The sequence below is a fragment of the Anguilla anguilla genome, chromosome 19, assembly GCF_013347855.1.
Source record: "Anguilla anguilla isolate fAngAng1 chromosome 19, fAngAng1.pri, whole genome shotgun sequence".
In the NCBI taxonomy this organism is placed as follows: domain Eukaryota; kingdom Metazoa; phylum Chordata; class Actinopteri; order Anguilliformes; family Anguillidae; genus Anguilla; species Anguilla anguilla.
Genome location: NC_049219.1, coordinates 9,456,959 through 9,470,629, shown reverse-complemented (window position 1 = coordinate 9,470,629; position 13,671 = coordinate 9,456,959). Strand labels below are relative to the sequence as shown.

General features: G+C 46.7%; 1 protein-coding gene across 1 annotated transcript; it reads right to left on the bottom strand.

The window, feature by feature from the left end:
* Nucleotides 1-9,708: 9,708 nt before the first annotated feature.
* LOC118219290 (arg8-vasotocin receptor-like) lies at nucleotides 9,709-13,378 on the bottom strand. Its single transcript, XM_035402358.1, has 2 exons — nucleotides 12,409-13,378; nucleotides 9,709-11,456 (listed from the first exon to the last, which is right to left on the bottom strand). Exons 1-2 carry the CDS (start codon nucleotides 13,376-13,378, stop codon nucleotides 11,167-11,169), a joined length of 1,260 nt encoding a protein of 419 aa, XP_035258249.1. The 3' UTR covers nucleotides 9,709-11,166.
* Nucleotides 13,379-13,671: the final 293 nt, after the last annotated feature.

Here is a 13,671-nt window from a genome sequence, read left to right as displayed (position 1 = left end):
TCGCCATTTCTGACCAATCACAATCCCGTGAAAGCAGAATTGCAGTTCAGGAGGAAACAATTAACAGGATGGTAGAACTAAACAAAGAACTTGAAAGGAAGTCACCTGCTTGTCATAACCGTACTCATGTTTCTGGTTTCAACAAATACCCCTGACTTTACATTGCTTTTCTCACTGCCTTAAAGCAGCCGAGTCGGCAAGATGTGAAACGTAACGAGGCTCCCATCGTTTTACCATCAAGTCAATTACCAGCAAGCAGACAGACAGTTTGAGGAAATAATGCCATCTGCTGGTTTGCTGTTCAAATTTCTGCCTTACTGCAGTCATCGGGTTGAGAAGTTACACTGGATAAAATCCTGCAAAGTCACTGGAACATCCATGCCATTCAGTAGCTCTAGGGGAATATAGCAGCTCTCTGATTCTGCTTTCCTGAGCTCCATCGTTCTCTGAATGAATTTGTGCGTTTGAGCTTTTGGTCTCAGAGAAGCTGAATGTTTATACCTCACACTCATGCTGCATCGTGCGCAGTTAGACGCACATTCAGACAGCAGCTCTCCACTTTGTGTGTTTCACGATTCGGATGCACTGGGCGTTGTGTCATATCGCAGCACCGCCTGGCTCCCTGTGCCAAGCGTGAACAGGCAGGTTCCGCAGCAGGAAGACAGAACTGCGCAGTGCTGTTCCTGATGACGTCAGCCTTTCTGCAGTGCTGCAGCTTTGGTAAACGGCCCGCTGGCTCTTGGTGTTTTCGTCAGCTTGGAGTATGTAAAAAAAAAAGAGAGCGCAGGGATCTTAGGTTTATAGAGATTTATACCAGCCGCTGTCCGATCTTCTGAATGGAAAGTTATAGTCCTGGGCTAATCCTGAATGCTCTGCTATGTGGTCTAAGGTTAGGCCAGCCTGTTGCTTCCACACAGCCTGTGGAAAGGGATCGGAGAAGATCGGTTCCTTTTGAACAGCCAATGTCAACTCTGTGGTTTCCGTAATGGCTTAAATTAAATGAAGCCGTTAAACATAAATTATGTTGGAATTCACGTTTAAAAGTAGAGCGTCTTGTAAAAATGTGTTTATTTTTATTCCTTTCACGCATGCAGAAGATCAGTGGACTGGCATTTGTATGTATGTGTTCATTATGCCATACGTAAGTTATATATAGTATTATCGCAAATTAATATGTAGCACTGTGGTGAACGAATTATAATTGTCTGGTCTAAGAAAAATGATTAAAGTTGTAAGGAAAACATAAACTGTGAGAAATACAGAACACAGGAAATTTAAGAAGCCTAGCTGGCAGATTAAGTCTATTTATGTTACATAAATTTTATGGGAATAGGATCTGACCCAGTATTAGGTAACATTACATATGATGATAATCCCTGAAAAATACACACATTTATTTATAATATGTCCTAATAATATTACATGGCTTAACGAACGGCGATATAAATTAATGGTACAAACAAATAGAGCATGGGTAGACTAATATTGCATGCTTCATTAATTGTACCATGCACTTCATCCAAGACAAGAAGATTGTATTTTTGTTTCAGTAATCCGGTTTATTATTGTCTGTGAGGTAATGACATTATAATTGTATATATAGACTGCCAAAAAAGAGAAGTAAGGCATTAATCAGCCAATACAGCTCAAAACATTAGTACTGTAGGCGTTTTGACCACAGTAATACATACCGCTGTCCTTATTGGTGCAGTATTCCAGAGTGTGACACGCTCACATTCTCCTGCGTTCCCATTGGACGGCTGCCCGTTCACCGGATAGAGACCGGCGCGATGACACCGCCTGCCCCGCGCGAACGCCATCTGCCGCGCGCCGAGCGTCCTCGTGCTCAGAGACGGGTCATTTACCTCGGCGCTGAGGTGTGGGTGGCAGTTCGACTTCCTCGATTGGCTGCGGGGGGGGAAGTCCAAGTGGGTGTGAAATCCAATTGAAGAAGAGATGGATTTTTCTAAGATTGCAGGGCAGTGCTACTCCCCCACAGGGAATGATGTCTGTGACATTTACTGTAGTGCATCTGAAAGGTGATTTGAAGTCTGTGTCACGGTTTTTGGTTCTGAGATGCACTCAGCAGTCTGCACTTAGTATCGCAGGTTACTTCAAAGTCAATATAAGTATGAAACTTAAAATGTCAAAAGGGAACTTCATGTTGTTTTAATCATTATAACTTTTATTTGTGTAGCGCCTTTCTCAAACCCAAAGTCGCTTGACATTAAATATTGTGGTTCCTGGAAGCGAAGCTGCATAATATAAAAAGTTTGAAGAAAAAGGGACATTTGCGACCCTGGAAATTTTAACGAATAGCAGCAGTCACAGCACGAGGGTGCCAGATTGGATAAGACTCATCCAGTTCCTCTCTTGCCGTTGAATCCTTACATTACACAGAGGGTTTTTTTTTTTTTTTTAAAGTGTGTTCATTTGTAGCTGTTGGCGGGTTTGTTTACTGGGAAGGCCAAGCAGGATCTTGTTCTGCTCCCCTTCTGGCAGCTTGTGTTTCAGTGACCAATGTCTGGGAGAAAAACTGCCGTTTTATTTATTTATTTTCTTTCTGTTTTTTCTTGACAGGCCCTTAGGGCTACTTTGCAAGAGCGAGCGCAGTCATTTCTGTATTTTCACCCCATCACCAAAGCTCCCTCGCTGAAGTGTTTCCATCACTAGGTCGGGATTGCCAGGCCTCGTCCAATCTGGACGAGTTATATGTGTGAGGTCACAGGGGGCGGGGTTTTAGCTGGCATCAGCTGTGTTGCCGGGCGCTGGAGTGACTGACAGATGGGCTGACTTCAGCACGGACAGATGGTCAGGACATTGTCTCTCAGAGCAGGATTAATTCCCGGTGGCACCTTCCTCTGTATGAGGATAATCCACAAACTTTGAAGTCGGTGTGTGTGCGTGTGTGTGTGTGTGTGTATGTGTGTGTGTGGAACGTGCGTCCTGTGTGTTTGGCAAGTGTGGCGTGTGCTTGTGAGGTGCGGTAGTTTGGGAGCACCATCAGACAAGTTTTAAAAGAAACATCTTGGTTTTTAACTGTTTCTGAACAGATAATGTATTTCATATATATAGTTGACCCAATTCAGGTTGCATCATGTACTGGACTGTTTAGATTGGTTGCCCTGTAGTGTTTAGTTTGGAAGAGCAGGCTTTGCTATTGTACTGGAACACTAGGTGTCACTGTATCTCACTGTATCTTTCCCTGGGCGCATCTGGTCCTTGATCTGTGTTGTGTCCGTGATACGATCCAACACATGCACACACACACACAGCCACACGTGCACGCACACACCTGCATGCGGCCGTGTGCACACACCCACACACACAATGTTAAATACCAATACACAGTTTCTTAATTGTGTCCAGAATTTAAGTTTGTTTTAACTGTAGAGACTTGCAGTAATTCTGATGGACAGTTTGTAGTAAACATGATGTCATGTCCTTTTACTAGCAGACGCACTTGTGTTTGGTAAGCAAAGCGGTGGCAGCACCAGAAGCAGCCCAGCAGGGGGAGCTATACAGCTGCAGCAAAGGAGAAGTGTGAGAAAGTGAGCATTAAAAAAAAAAGGTTCCGAAAAAAATACTAAAACCTGAGGCAGCCGTATCCTAAATACCAAATATGTTTATGGAAGCGCACAGTGACCCCCCCCCCCCCCATTATTTTCAATGATACTGAGTACATCATCTTGACAAAAGAGTGTTTTTGGAGTGAGCCTAATCCCCCTTGGAGGATTGCCATATATTCTGTGTGTGTGTGGTGATGAGTAGGATGGATGAAGAGTGTTAGCTGGAGGACGCTGTGGGCTGCAACGGTTGTCAGGGAACGCTGAGTGCTGAGTGGAGGGCTGTGTCTCTGTGTCTGTAGAGTGCTTTCAGGGACAAAGGAATCAGGGGTATATTTCGGATACGTGCATGGATTTCCACCTGTGTAATTCATAGGAAATAGCCTACAGGTTGTGGAAATTGATCTGAATTTTTTTCTTCTTAATCCTCTCCCTTTCATATAAGGCCACGGCGGCTGCACCGGCTCTTGCATTCACTTCCTATTTGTTTTTCACTGGTTGTCACTGTAAAAGCACTCTGAAGTACTCACTTGACCTACCAGGTGACCACGTGAATGATTTTTCTGATTGTGTTCTGCTGTCAAGGTTTTTACTCGATTTTTACAAACAGCTTGTGCATATTATCTCAGGTGAAATGACATACGCATACTGGAGAAAGTGTTCCCGATTAAGAAGTTTTTTTTTTTTATCTTGCTGTCGTGCTACATAGGGGTGTTTTTCCTCAGATGAAACGAAACTCAGAAATGTTTTTCCTGGCTGCCATAACGCGGTATCTTTAAGCATCAGGGGCACTTAATTCCCTCTAAGTAGCCGTGTGCTTACATGGCGAAATAAGTGCGTGAGGCTGAGGGAGAGATATACATTTTTTTGTAAAAACAGTGCCGGAGAGAGAGGGTATTGAGGAAACCAGAGATGTTGAAATAACACGTCTCCGTTGATTTGGCAGACTGAGGTGTGAGGGCGCTGGTCAGGACAGGGGGCGGAGCTTACGGCCCGTGGCCAACATCCCGCCACTTCTGTCTCCGTGACCCCGGGGAAGATCGAAGCGCTTCGCGGAAAAGGAGGGGATGTTTTTGATCGGGCGTCGCGCGCTGGAGACACGGTCCACGGCGTGATTTGCGTGTGGATATACGCTGCTTCGTTTAGCCCTCCCCTCTGAGGGTTTCTCTCCCCGCTGGCTGTTATGTAACCTTATGGCAGACGGTCGTTCAGCGCTTTTAACACAAGATGTCTTGCGGAACAGCAGAGTCGCGGTCGGGAGCGTGGGTTCGGGGGGGGGGGGGGGGGGGGGCGCGATGCGTTCTCTTTGCACCTCTCTTTCACGTTTCCACAGAAACGGGCCAGGCCGACACAAACCAGACGCACCTCTCCGAGATGAAGATTGAGTTCGGCGCCGTAACCGTGATCACTTTGACAGCCATATTGAGTGCCGATGACACCGGTTTTCATACGAAGCAATAACCCAGTGCCCCTTTATATTGGATCAATTTAAAAACCGACAGGTTTCGCACATTTGGTAAAGTAAAGTAGGAGCTCATACCCTGCCAGTGGAGACCTCCACTGGACTCTTCTACCCAGAATGCACATGGCTCTGGCACAGTCGACTGGCTTGGCGATGGCCGAACGCACGGGGCCCAGCTTGGCCCACTGTGGGCGCGGCTGGCAGTTCGACTCGACGGCTGAGCCTCTCTCTGTAGGCAGAGAGTTGCCTTCATCACATGGCCCACCCCTGAACCGGGTCCAGAAACCGGATCCGGGGCTGCTTCCGTACCGCCGGCCCAGGCAGAATCTGGGCCGGGTCGCGGGTGGTTAGATGGCTGACGTCCAGCAGGGAACAGGACCTGTAGCTGGGGAACAGCGCTGACGCTCCCAAACCCAGCCAATGGAAACGCAGGGATGTTATCCAGATCACTTGGCTGGGTGTCATTCAGGAACAGAGATATTTTTGGCCTGCAAAACCCCAAAAAAACAAGCATTTTAGTCTCATATTCACACTTGAATATGAATACAATGAATACAAAACATGTTGCGAAACATGAATCGGGGCCCAAAAAGCATCAGAGAAAAACGCAATGAATTGGCTTGTCTTTTATTTAACGGCAGCAAGGGGGGTTGTAATTGTTATGGTCCATTCCCATTAGTTTTGTCTCTTGGAGTGGTATTTGGCTGAGTCAAAGTGAGACTAGTTTACGGAATAGGGGGGCGTTCATTTCCCATAACACAGGACGAGGGCAGGAAGTGGATTCTCCGTTGTCGCTAACGGAAACCGCTCGCTGGTTTTCCTGAAGTCTGGTCCCGAGGAAGGGTTAATGCTATCGCCAGGCGTCTGCTAGGAGGCTGGAAGGGCCAAAGCCTTTTTTTTTTAAACTGCTCAATGGGTGCCTTGTCAGAAGAAAACATGACAAGTAATCACACAAAGCTTCTTTAAATATTGGTTTCGCAGCCCAGCCAAAGCACCCATCTTCCTTACATATGGCAAGGATTGCAGCGAGTCTGTCTTAGAGTCTTCAGACGCCACGGGTTACAGAGAGGAAGAGCCCTGTTATCGGGTTAAAAAAAATAAATAAAATGAAAAGTGTTCCCAGGATCTGTACATGCTAATGATCACTTTCCTCCAGCAGCTTCCCTCGAGTAGCCTTTTAAAATTCCTCCTGGAAAACTGTTTGTGGCAAGTGCGGTTGCAACAATGTGCTTTAAAAATAGAATTTGGCTGATTGATTGATTGACCAGAGGACCAGAGAGTCCTTGGTCCTGTGTAGTTGCAAAAAATAATATCCAATACCCAGAAGTAAAACACACTGTACGCATAGTCACTGAGAAAAGACAGTGATGCTAAATTCAAGCATTCGGTACACCAAGTACATGCAGTTCTCTCATGTATTTCAAAGGGAAAACGCACGCACACTGTCACAAAAAGCACACTATGGGACCACTGGGAGCACATGACCGCCCTTGGATGGGGAGCAGCTGATTTAAATCTGTTCTGCTTAAATGTCACAGGTTCGATTCCCAGGTGGCACACTGCCATTGTACCCTTGAGCAAGCTACTTCACCTGCATTGCTTCAATGTATATCCAGCTGTATAAATGGATGCAATGTAAATTCTTAATTATGTAAGTTGCTCTGGATAAGAGCGTCTGCTAAATCCCAGTAATGTAATGTAAAGCACACGGGGCAGAAGCAGCCAGACTCGCGTTTTGCGCAGCTCGTAATAGCGTGCTGGTCCTCTACAAGGAGGAGGCGAGCGCGAAACTTGCACCCGGCAATAAATCTAGGACTCGGCTCGCACCTCGCGTCTTCGGCCGGGAGCCGTGCCTAGGCGAAGTACCTCCGGCTCCTTCCCTGACCGAGACCACACAGCTTACGCAGACACCGAGCCCCGCCGAATATTTATTATGCCGTCCCCCACGTCAGCCCCGCACGCTCTGAAACCGAACGCTAAAGCTTTATTATGCTTTCCTCCGCGCCGGGTCCTGGCCAGGCTGTTATTGGGTAATTACGCGTCTGTGATAAAACCGTCTCGGCGCGCACGCCGGTGGCGGCTGTCCGTGCCGCGGAAGATTCTCTGCATTCCTCGGCGCTCGCGCGGTTCTGTTTACGCAACGAGGACCGGCACAGCTTCTGCTCAGCAGCCGAGGGCTTGAATTTGTTTTCAGAATTTTTTTTTTTTTAACTCAGAATGAACATATACGGTAACTTTTTCTGAAGAATGAGCATTGCGAATATCCTAGAAACCAAGCACAATGTGCACATATCTATGCCGTTTTATCAAACTGTCAGAAAACAAACCATGGCAAGGATTTATATTTGTACTTCATGTAGCTCCCGTCATATTAAAAAAATTGCTTTTACCTCAAAGGCAGTTTAAAACCATATCATCTACTGCCTTCACATTTCTGTAACCCCAGTGTTACACTTTAAGGGACTCTGAGTTTGAATAGCACTGAAGAGAAACTAGTGAACCTTTCTCCTCGGGTGAGTTTTAAAAGGAAAATGCTTTTACTTACATGCAAGCAAAGGGGCGGTTAAGATGGAAGGTGAGACCAGTTAAAAAGCATTGGTTAGTACTGATGCTGCTGTGGCAGGGTGGTGAGTGGTGAAAACGTTGTCTGGGCAGCCAATTTTTCCTCTTCAGCTCACGGCCTTCTCGTAGGCAGAGCCAAACCTCCATCAGACGCACAAAGGCAGGAGGCCTGCAGGTTCAGCAGAGGGAGCGTGAGCACGTGGGTTTTGGCCGAACACCGAGTTTTCACAGTTTACCCAGAATAACTCCAGGTGCCGCGTCGGAGGGCCGAAGCCGAGTCTCCAGGTTCATCGCCCGTGGGAGCCGTGCGCCCTCGTCCGCAAAAATTGTCATGGGACGCGTCCTCCCCCCCCCCCACCCCCACCCCCACCCCCACCTGTGCGTGTATAAACGGTGCCTGCCGCGTCCGGCGCCTGAGGCCTCTCCATACGTAACGCGGCCTGTTTCACGCGGGGTCAGCCGGAACGCCCTCTCTCATTTCCTGAGCGGACGCGAGAGCGCGTCGAAAATCCCCCCCCCCATGGTCTGGAAACGATCGTCACCTCGACTCCAGCCCGTAGCGCCGCCGCCGCCGCCGCCGCCGCTCTCCCCGGGCAGGTGCGCGAGGTGCGATTCCCGCCACCTCCGCCCCCCCGCCCTTAACAAAAAACACACACCGGGCACAGCCCCGAGTCGAAACATTCACTCGGTCCCGTAGCGACCAAAACCGCTACTCCGGTCAGTCCCCCGGGCAACGGCAGGTCCTCTGCCTCACAGACGCTCCGCCAGATGTGAGACGTTTTTTTTTTTTTTTCTTCCCAGCAGCCTTTGCTCCCTCAGCTCCGTTATGCGCAACCACAGAAGAACCCCGGCTGGAATCTTCTAGAAGGCGCTGCGCTTCAGCGGTGAGGTGCTGTGGGCATGTGAGAGAACGCGGGCAATGCGGGAATGTGAAAAACAGCCGGCCAGCTGGTCTGCAGCACTTTCTCTTCTGCCCAGTCTTTCTTTCTGGGGAAGGGCGGACTGAACGAGAGCAAGATGAGGTCTCGCTTTCACGACGGGAGAGCGGGGCTTCTCACTATGGCGATGCATTGATGAGCTTTTGGGGGTTACGCTGTGGTGCTCCTGTTAATGTCCTGTACAATATACCAATCTGGCTGGCAAGCATGTATGTCTCTGTTTAGTGGTCTGGTTATTTGGCCTCATCGTAGCTCTGTGCTTCTCTTGACCTACTTGCTGTGGTTAGTTAAGTTTTTTTTTTTTTTTTTTTTTTTTTTTTAAATCATTTCATGATGCATGTATTCAACCTGCTCCAGATGGAGGGCAGTGGGAATTTCTGTGAGAAGGACAGAGAGTACTGCAGGCACTGTTATTGCAGGATTTCTCAGATGGGGCTGAAATGCACATTTGTGCTATTTTATGCACGTGTGCATCCCAAAAAGTTGCGGAAGTATTACTTTCCAGTTGAATTTTATCCCATGTTTGCCTGCTGGGAAGCTCAATCCAATTCTAATAGAAGTAACGGAAAAGCCCCTATAGCCACTGGAGATGCATGCCAGACAATAGAACCCGTGTTTGTAGTGCTGATACACAGTAAATATTCAGTGTTAAATCAACTCTTGCGGAGTACGTTGGGTCCCTCTTGGATTTGTATGTGCTCTGTGAGAGTTGTATTAACACTGTGATTATTTTACTGTGTTGGTTATTAAATATACTCAAGATGTATGTGGCTCTGGGAACCTGATGTGAGAGGTGCTGGGAAAATAGTTATTTCCTGTTATGCACAGATTTCCACCATCAGTTCTTTCCCGAGGTTTTACAGACAGATGCCCACTCAGCTGCTGTTTCTCTTCAGTCTTCAGTCCATCAGGTTAGCCAATCAGCCTTGGCTATAACTGGGTACAGCAGGCTGACCGCAGGTTCTCAAAAGGACCAGAGGGGTCGCCAATGCGCAATGAACAGGGCCCCTAATGGGGTTCCCTGAGAAGCTTGCCAGCCCAGATTGGGAATGGGGTCTCACTGGAGGCCAACTGCATCCCATGACTGCAGGCTGGCAGGGTACTTATGAGGGACTGGCCCAAATTGTTGGATTCGAGGTGCACTAAATGGATTCAAGATGACAAAAACAACTGACGCAGATTCGTGTGTACAATCACTTTTTTATTCTTAATATAATTTTACATGTGCAACATCTAATGTGTGTACAACGTTTAATATACAAATCAGATGCACCTGGAACAACATAAGGTTTGCAGAGCAGCAGAAAGTCACATTTTGTCCATTTGCTTCCATTATTTTTTCTGACGCACTGTAATTCTCAGAATGGAAATACAGATTTCACCGAAATGGAAACAGAGAAGTTAGTCTGACAAAGACAACAAAGAACGGTATGAAGAACAGTTTGGAGAACGGATTGTGGAAAATTAGATGGGAAAAGTAAAACTTTGCGTATGACGGATGAAAGAAGTTGGAAAGAAGTTACACAGCCGGTGTGGGAAGGCAGATTCCCCCACTGAAGAACGCGCATGAAACAGAAGCACTTGCTGTTATCCAGCTGCGCTATCAGCTGACTGATCTTCCTTGGCAACAGAGCGTTCAGGCCTCTGTAGTTCACGTAACATACGTCATTCATAGATGCGACTGGGGAACGACTTTAGGAGCCACGTTTTTCTGATCAAAATGCCCAACGCGGTACAGGTGCTGGACAGATGGAGAACACAGAGTCATGTCTCGTGAAAGCACAGCTAAATATTTCGGACGCAGCAGTAAACTCAAGCCGTGGTTTGTGGAGACATTTTTCGTATATTCGGTGTATTTAGAGCTGAAACTGTACGATGCATATTTGCAGTAAGAATCTATGACATAAATGCGTGAGTGGTGAGACCAGAGACTGTTTCATCGTTGTGACGTTGAACTGAAAACGCGTTTTGATCACCAGACCCCCCACGAGCTCACTGCATCCCAAGTGCTGTTTTGTGAACAATCAGGGCAAAGTCATATTTCAGCTTAATGACACGTATACCAGAATGCAACTGATGTGAGGTAAAATGCGCACATTAACGCATGCATGAACAGGACGTTATGCAGCCTTTTATAAAGTGATTGATTTTGGTGTGAAACATTAATATTAGAGCACAGTAACATTAATTACAGACGATTTAACCAAATCTATTTTACAGTAAAGCTTTATGTACAGAGATTGTCATATATTATAAAAATTATATTCCCCAACAGCATGTTCAAGTAATTACACCCAATAACACATTGTTTTGATATACACATACAAGTACGCCCCAGGTATTTGGAAAATTACATCAGCTGACAATGATTGCAGTGAAGCTGATTTTTTTTTTTAATTCTAGTTTTCAAATGTTGCTGAAATACTATATCAAATCAAAGTTTATATTTTACAGGGTTTTTTCCTTCTGTTGCCACGTTTATGTTTCTGTCATATTTTCATTGAATATGACCGTATCATTTCCTAGGGATTTTAAGTGCCCGAGGAATAGTCTGTATGTAAAGTAAAGATCTGTTGTACCACGTGAGTTCGGTTGTTCGTTATTGTCAATAAATAATTGCGGAGACGCAGACGCGCGTTCACGAATCCATCGGGATGTCGCCGCTGGGTTTGATTGGGTTGTCGAAGTCTTTCCAGGTGCCCGAGCTGCCCGTTGGGCTTCGGTTGGCGATTTTCGTTATGAGCGTGGTTCTTCTCAGGCTGCTGTCGGAGTCCTCCTTGAACGCATGCCGCATTCTCGGGCAGCAGGGGAAGCACTGGGCGAAGTCGTACAGGAGGTGGCCGCTGAAGATCATGTAGATCCACGGGTTGCAGCAGCTGTTGAGGCTCGCGAGCAGAGCGGAGAGCGTGACCGCGGTGTTCTCGGAATCTGGAACGAAGGCGGAGAGAACGGGAGAGTATCACTTATAACTGACCTTGAAATTGTTGCCATTTTTTGCATCTGATATGCAATGTTGTATGCCTTGTATGTGTTCTGTAATTGTAACTTCTTAAAAAAAAGTATCTGATGTTACTGAAATCATTACGCGCATTTAATCGAGTAATCTGATTTGCCAAAATCCTTTTGCGCGTGTCGCACAATCTGTTGCATTATCTTTTATATACAGAAAGGTACTAATTGGGCAGTTCTGGAAAAAAAACTGTTTTATATACGATGCTCCTATCTTCCCTGTTATGCATGATCATACAGGTAACTATAAACACCTCTTTACCATCAAACTGTTTTATATATTTTCAGCATCTGTAGTCCTGCAATATAATCGCCTTACCCGTACGTCACATGCATGCGGTTTATAAATATAGCAGGCAATGTCATAAAGAGAAACAACAGTGACATCTGCCAAAACACAAAGCTATATGACACCTGTGCACTTGTCTCATTTTTTCGAGGCACACAGTCGTGTTCATTAGGTAGCGAGCGCAAACGTCATTTCTTCCGTCGTTGTAGCAAACTTTGTGTATGGTTGACTAAATTCAGTAACCCAGTACACCTTAAATGTATACTAATGACCTTCTTTACATGTAGATGGCTGTCTTTCGGTACAGATCAACTGCAGATACAGAACACCTTTTGGAATTTTCGTAATTTCTGAAATGCGCAAAGAAAACGCGCGTATTTGCTGCGCAAAGTTGTTCTGTGTTTGGAAAGCACTACTTTCAGGATGAACGCGGAAACCCATGAGCTGATATTAACTAGATACATGTTCATAATCGTAACTCAGCATTGCAGCAGGCCAAATGCACATTATTCACAGAGTTTCCGATGTGTTTTTTTATCGAAACAACACCGATTATCCAAGTGAGTCCAATGCACAGCTTACCGTCCCAGGAGAAGTTTTCATCCCAAACCGACCACATCTGCACGATGAAAAATGGAGCCCAGCAGACAATGTACGCGAGGACTATTACAAAAGTCATTTTGACAGTCCTCAGCTTAGCTCTGGATATGGTGGTGATACTATTGACGGAGGTCTTCCCGATCAAACCACTTTTAAACGCAGTGTGCGTCGTGCTCTTTTTGGTTTTGTACTTGATGTTTTTCCAGATGCTGTGGCAAATGAAACCGTAACATATCATCAGTATGACCACTGGGATAAGAAAGATGCCGACGGTTATCCACGTTATGTACGCCTTCACACCCCAAGGCTGTATGAAGTGACCCCAACAGTCGTACACGTCAGACCCGTTTTTTATCTCGCTCAGGGAAAATATGAAGTACTGCGGACTGCTCAGCGCCAGGCTGCATATCCACGTGCTGATGATCATAACGTACGACCTCTGGGTGGGTTGCTGAAGCGTCTTCAGAGGGTGACAGATGGCGATGTAGCGGTCCAGAGTCATCATGACCATCATGTAGGTGGAGGCGAACATGCCCAGGACCTGCAGGTGTTTGACGATCCTGCACAGAAAGTCCGGTCCGTAAAAGCGAAAGGTGATTTCCCAGCAGAGCTGCGGCAAGACCTGAAAAAAAGCGACCACCAAATCGGCCAGGCTCAGGTGCTTGATGAAGAGGTGCATCCGTGACATCTTCTTCTTGGTGTTGTACATAGCCAACAAAACGCTCAAGTTGCCAACGACGGCCACGACGAAGGTGATGCTCAGAACCGTTATTTCTATCTTCGCGACCTCTTCGTTTCTTCCAAACGGGTCGCTGTCGTTTCTCGTCGAGTTCGCCCTGTCGGAGAGTCCCATTGTTAGACCGTCTTTGGCACTAAATTGCAGGGACTCATTTGTGTCGGTGAAATTCCACGGGGCTCCGGGGTAAATCTGCAAGTCGGCTGGGAAGTGCATGGCAGAATCTCTCTGCGCGCGCCTTTCGCCCCAGCTGTGGAAAAGGATTCTCCCTGCACTTCTGTTGCCGTGCGCCACTCTCCGTAAAATCTCACCGGAGACCACTAGTTGCACAGAGAGCCCACAGGGTTTTAAGCGCGCATCACATTTCAGCTACCACGCATGAGCCCCCAACGGCCAACCCCTCTGTCTCTGCGCCAGTGGCCAGTTATGTAGCGCTTGACAAAATAACTTACCCCCCCCCTCCCCTTCCCCTCCAAATATGTTCTGTGTAATGTTGTTGGACATTTTTA

Bases quoted from the DNA above. Each gene is read 5' to 3' on its own strand.
- LOC118219290 (XM_035402358.1), bottom strand. From the start codon at position 13,378: ATGCACTTCCCAGCCGACTTGCAGATTTACCCCGGAGCCCCGTGGAAT. The intron at 11,457-12,408 runs GTAAGCTGTGCA...CCTTCGTTCCAG, and splicing joins TGAAAACTTCTCCTGGGACG to ATTCCGAGAACACCGCGGTC.